At 55.2% G+C, this 5,960-nt stretch overlaps 1 protein-coding gene across 1 annotated transcript in view; it reads left to right on the forward strand.

The window, feature by feature from the left end:
• Positions 1 to 5,960, forward strand: part of LOC122862628 (AT-rich interactive domain-containing protein 1B-like) — a 44,219-nt gene that overhangs the window by 34,031 nt on the left and 4,228 nt on the right. Inside the window, 8 exon segments of the mRNA XM_044168121.1 lie at positions 571 to 715; positions 1,085 to 1,201; positions 1,314 to 1,395; positions 2,253 to 2,724; positions 2,727 to 2,951; positions 2,954 to 2,998; positions 3,117 to 3,247; positions 4,367 to 5,057. Coding sequence (XP_044024056.1) covers positions 571 to 715; positions 1,085 to 1,201; positions 1,314 to 1,395; positions 2,253 to 2,724; positions 2,727 to 2,951; positions 2,954 to 2,998; positions 3,117 to 3,247; positions 4,367 to 5,057 — 1,908 coding nt within the window.

Here is a 5,960-nt window from a genome sequence, read left to right on the forward strand (position 1 = left end):
TGCAGGAAATCCTTTTTCAGTAATTGCAGAAAAAGAGTCCCCTCTTAACTTTTACAGCCTTGTTTTGTTGGAGCAACAACCAGCGAAACAAAGGTCTCTGAAAGCAGCAACAGCGCAGCATACAAACAGGAAAACGTCGTCCTGATGCACTGATCACAAAACACGGTGCACCGGGATCAGATTCAGAAATCAGATCAGTTTCCAGTGAGGACACAAAGTGAAACCAGTTAACCAGTAGGAAACCAGCAGCTGACCAGCGTGGGAAAGGGCCAGTGGCGTGGAGTGAACAGGGTCCTGTGCCTTCCTCAGGCCTTTAGCTGCAGTCCCTGTGCTCTGCTGCCCCCCGGTGGTCAGAAGCTCCGCTGTGGCATTATCAGTCTCCTTAAAGGCCTGTTAGCTCACATTGCACACACATTACATCACCTCTCAGCATTTCCCAAAACCTCGATCAGTTTTTTAGATCTTCTTCCTTCCGGGCGATTTAAAAGTAGTATATTAGTAAAAAAACAAGCTAATGAATAAAATAAATCACAGCGGAGCAGTGATGTGTCCTCACCCGTTCCTCTTCAGGTCCAGGGCCCGGTGAGGCCTTTGGTCCCGGTCAGATGCCCAGCGGCGCCATGCAGGACATGTACCCCCGCGGGCCGCCCTCTGGGCCCCTGACGGGGATGGGCCCCAGACCCCAGTACCCCTACGGCCCCGGCTACGAGCGGAGGTGAGCTACTGGTCAGACAGCCCGAGGGCTCGCTGTGTTATGTATCCCTTCCCCGGTGAGCACATTACAGTTACACTGCAGTGAGAAAGCTCTCCTTCATATTCTTACATGGTGATGTATTAGGACCTTGTGTTCATTATACGGAAAATGTGCAAAAAGTATAAATAGTTCAGTTTTACCATGCAATATTACTTTTTCTTGTAACTCTTTGGTCCCATAACTATTTAAAATGCCACGTCTGTGCTGAGACAATATAAAAAAACTTGCTTGCGCCTTTACAGGACTGAATTTCTAATTTCGTAAGCGATTCAAAGTGCCAGTTATTTGAACTTCCTGTGTGCGTGTGTTGTTTTTTTTCCTGTCCTGCAGGCCGGACCATGTAATGGGGCCAGAAGGAGGCATGGCGCCCCCCGGAGGGCAGAACAGCATGGGTCCGTCTGGAAACGAGGCCGGCATGTACCCCGCCGGCAGATTCCCCCACCAGAGGCGAGAGGAGGGCTGGGAGAGGAAGCGTGTTTAAAAGTGTTCTTCAGTTTGTAATTTTGTGCGTTTTTTTAGACGCAGTTTTACATTTTGTCTGTACGTTTTTACTCTCCAGGCACGGACATGATGGTTACGGGCAGCAGTATCCTCACAGCATGGCCTACACTTCCCATCAGCCCCTGTACCCTCAGCAGCAGGTGAGCAGAATAAACCTCGCTTCCTACGTTACAGCAGATGAATAGTGAGGCAGCGGAGGGGTCAGAGGTCACAGCACCGAACACTGAAGCAAATATGTTTCTAGTTCCCACCTACATTGGAATGTTTCTGTTTCCTGTGTCCCGCCCAATCAGATCTTAGTTTGACTTGTTACCAGGTAAAAACAACATGTCAGGGAGCTCTGTGATTGGTCTTGCTAATAGAGACAGAGTGCAATTAAGTCCCGCCCACACCGGAGGGGAAACAGCCCGCCTCTTTGTCACGTCGCTCTGCCTGAACGCTGCTGTGTGGTGCGATGCGCCACCAGCAGGGGGAAGAACGCAGAACTACGTTTTTATAAGCTGCCGAAACAGACGCGAGGCGTCAGCCGGACGAATGGGAAGCCGGGGGTCCTGGCCCTCGCCATGTGTGGCGAGCGTTCGTCGGCTTTAGGCTAACGACATTTCTGCAAGTTGCCGTGTTGCGTCACAGCGGGATGTGGATAAACCAGAAAGTCGTATGCCGTATTGCGTTTGCTTTAGCTAACTCTCGTAGCATTTCTCCAAGAAAAGCAGCGTAAGGAGAAGGGACCCCGCGAGCCCGGCGACACGGAGGTTGTTGATGTGGCGTTTCCTCTCCGGCAGACACGGGCTGCTAAACAAGCCATGTTTCAGCTAGCTACAGGCATTCTGTTAGCGTTGCGGCCCTTGGTTGCATCTCGTGGCGCCCGCTGCGTTCCCCGCCGGCGGCCTCGGCTGCTCTCTGTCTCTATACTAAACTAAACTAAACCCAGAGCGACGTTAGAAGGAGCCAATCAGCTGCTGCAGAGTCTCCAGTCTCGTCTCTGCTGTGTCTCCAGGGTTACAAGCGTCCGATGGAGGGTCTGTATCCGCCTGCGAAGCGTCACGAAGGCGAAGCGTTTGTTCAGCAGTTCGGCTCTCAGCAGCCCGACATGTTCGGCCCCTACGGCGGCGGAGGAGGGGGGGGCTACATGGGCCCCGAGCGGCGTCCCGTCCAGGGCCAGTACCCGTATCCGTACGCCCGGGACCGCCAGGGGCCCCCGCAGCACGGCATGATGGGCTCAGGACCGCCTCCGGTGTCTGGGGGCCCCGGGGAGGGGCCGCAGGCCAACATGTGGCACCCCAGGACAGACATGGGCTACACGTACAACCGGCAGGGCCAGGGGCCCCCCTACCCCGGCATGGGCCGAGGAGTTGACCAGGAGGGCAGGGCCCCCCAGGACAGCCAGTGGCCCCCCAGTCATCCAGGCCAACGCCAGCCACCGTACCCCCCCCACTCCTCTTCCTCCTCCTCCTCCTCTCCTTCCATGCCCCCCTGCCCTCCAGACAGCCCCCCTCCTCCTTTCAGGCCACGCCCACCGCCCCTAACCACGTGACCCGCTCTCACAGCCCCTCCTCCTTCCCCGGCCCCTGGGGTTCTCTGTCCCCAACAGCGCCCCTACCTGCCCTCTATGAAGAAGCCGGGACCCCACGGCCCCCGCCCGCTCAGGGCCTCCACCTCATCCACAGAGAGGTCAGCTTCCCCGGCTCTGTGGAGGCCACCCCAAACTGAAGCCACGACGCCGGCTCACCGCCAAGGACACAGGTGAGGCAGCACACACACACACACACACACACACACACACACACAGTGACAGAGACAAACTACACACTTCAGCTCACGCTGACTCTCAGACGCGCTGTGATTGAACTCGTCCTATCAGGAACCCCGGAGGCGTGGCGAGTGATGATGTCACTTAAGTCCGGCCTATTAGCAGAGAGCACCTGGGCTCTGGACACCATCAACATCCTGCTGTATGACGACAGCACTGTGGGCTCCTTCAGCCTCACGCAGGTCAGACACACACACACACACACACACAGACACACACACACAGGTCAGACACACACACAGGTCAGACACACACACACACAGGTCAGACACACACACACACACACACACGCAGGTCAGACACACACACACACACACACACACACGCAGGTCAGACACACACACACACACACACGCAGGTCAGACACACACACACACACACACACAGGTCAGACACACACACACACAGGTCAGACACACACACACACACACACACGCAGGTCAGACACACACACACACACACACGCAGGTCAGACACACACACATGCAGGTCAGACACACACACACACACACACACGCAGGTCAGACACACACTCACACACACACGCAGGTCAGACACACACACATGCAGGTCAGACACACACACACACACACACACAGGTCACACACACACGTGCACACACACAGACACACGTGCACACACACAGACACACACGCAGGTCAGACACACACACACACGCGCACACACACACACATGCAGGTCACACACAGACACACACACACACACACTTGTCTACTGCAGACTGAACTGATGTTTATTATTTGTAATTTTAAGTGCTTTGCTGCATATCCGCCGTAAAACATATAACGTTTTTAATAAAGTATTAATCTGTAAAGATGTAAATAAAATAAACGTCATTAAAATCAGCTGATCTGCTGGCGTTTACCTTCTGAACTCCACTGTGGATGTTAAAATATCGAAATAAAAGCCAGCGCAAACACACAAAACATGATCAAATCAGTATAATGGACATTTCCACAGCACTAATTCCATCACTGCAACAGAAATACTGATTTCACTCACTGTTTTGTTTATCACTTCCTGCAGACACGTCACATGTTTGACCAAAGTACTCCAGCTAGAAAGCTTTTAATGTGAAATATCTGTGCAGGAAGTTCTTCCTTCGACAGGAGGAAGTGTTTTCAGCAGATGGAGAGTATGAGTACTGTGTGGAAATGTCCATTATTATTACAGCTAATTCAGACTTTTACTAAAATATGATCAAATGTGTAAAAAATAAAGATAAGTCTCTAATGTCATTTCAAAGTAAAAGCCTAAACGAAGAGTTCCTCCTCCTGCAGCTTCCTGGTTTCCTGGAGCTCATCGTGGAGTATTACCGCCGCTGCCTCATCCAGATCTTCGGCATCCTGGAGGAGTACGAGGTGGGAGCCGAGGGCCAGAGGACCCTGCTGGGACCCCTGTCCCACCCTCCCGAGGAGGAGGAGGAGGCGCTGAAGGAGGTGCTGAAGGAGCCGCCGGCTGCCGCCACCGAACCTCAGGAGGAGCAGAGGATACCGAGGAGGTCAGCGGACGAGAAGGAGGCGACATCCCCCCTGCTCGCGGCTGCACCCGCTGTCAACGCCGCGGAGGAGGTGAAAGACGGTAAACCTGTGGTCAAAGAGGAGGTGGAGGTGAAGGAGGAGCAGCAGGAGCAGGCGGAGCCCCGTCCCCAACAGGCCAGCAAGTACGACAAGCTGCCAATCAGGGTGGAGAAGGGGGAGACGTGGGAGGAGGTGGAGGAGCGCTGGGCCGAGCTCAGCCGCCCCAACGGCTTCGACAGCGGCCTCCTGCACTGGAAGGCCGGAGGAGGAGACTCCACCGCTCACATCCAGACGGGAGACTCCGCCCCCACAAACCCAGCGGCGAGGCAGAGGAGGGGGGAGGGGAGGAGTCAGGAGAGAGGGGGAGGAGGTGACAGGCAGGAGGAGGCAGAGGGAGGTGTGGAGAAGAGCCTGCCAGCCGGTGAGGGGACGCCACCTGAAACACAAGAAGGTGAGGAGGAGGAGGAGGAGGGGGGAGGAGGAGGGAGAGGAGGAGGAAGAGGAAGGGGAGGGAGGGGGGAGGAGGGAGGAGGGAGAGGAGGAAGGAGGGGGAGGAGGAGGAGGGAAAAGGAAGAGGAAGGGGAGGGGGGAGAGAGGAGGAGGAGGAGGAGAGGAGGAGGAGGGAGGAGAGGAGGAGGGAGAGGGGGAGGAGGAGGGAGAAGAGGGAGGAGGAGGAGGGAGAGGGGAGGAGGAGGGGGGAGAGAGGGGAGGAGGAGAGGAGGAGAGAGGGGGGAGGAGAGGAGGAGGGAGAGGGGGAGGAGAGGAGGAGGGAGAGGAGGGAGAGGGGGGAGGAGAGGAGGAGGAGAGGGGAGGAGGGAGAGGGGGGAGGAGAGAGGAGGAGGGGGAGAGAGGAGGAGGGGAGGAGAGGAGGAGGAGAGGAGGAGGGAGAAGAGGAGAGGAGGAGGAGGAGGAGGAGGAGGAGGAGGGAGGGGGGAGGGAGAGGAGGAGGAGGGTCACATGGTCACATGTTAAAAAGAAACGAATTATTTATATGAAGTTAAAGGAGAACTCCAGTGATTTTCCAGGTGTTTCCAGGTGTTTCCAGGTGTTCTACTGTATGTTTTAAAAGTAGTATAAAGCCTTTAGTGTCTCACCCGACTGTCAGAGGAAGCGCTGCATTGTGGGTAATGTAGGCGCCGGGTTTTCACAAGGAAGAAGAACGTGTGGAATATAAAAGATGATTGTTGTAGTACTGGTGTTACGCCACTAGGTGGCTCCCTCTCCGTTTGACGAGGATATACAGTGCTGCAGTCCGAACACCTGTAACTCGTGTTACCTGTATCTCGGAGCTCTTCGCTGCAGCCTCTCTGTGGTTATAAACGTGACCGATCGTGACTCTGTCTCTCTTCTCCAG

Source organism: Siniperca chuatsi, linkage group LG16, assembly GCF_020085105.1.
Source record: "Siniperca chuatsi isolate FFG_IHB_CAS linkage group LG16, ASM2008510v1, whole genome shotgun sequence".
Lineage (NCBI taxonomy): Eukaryota > Metazoa > Chordata > Actinopteri > Centrarchiformes > Sinipercidae > Siniperca > Siniperca chuatsi.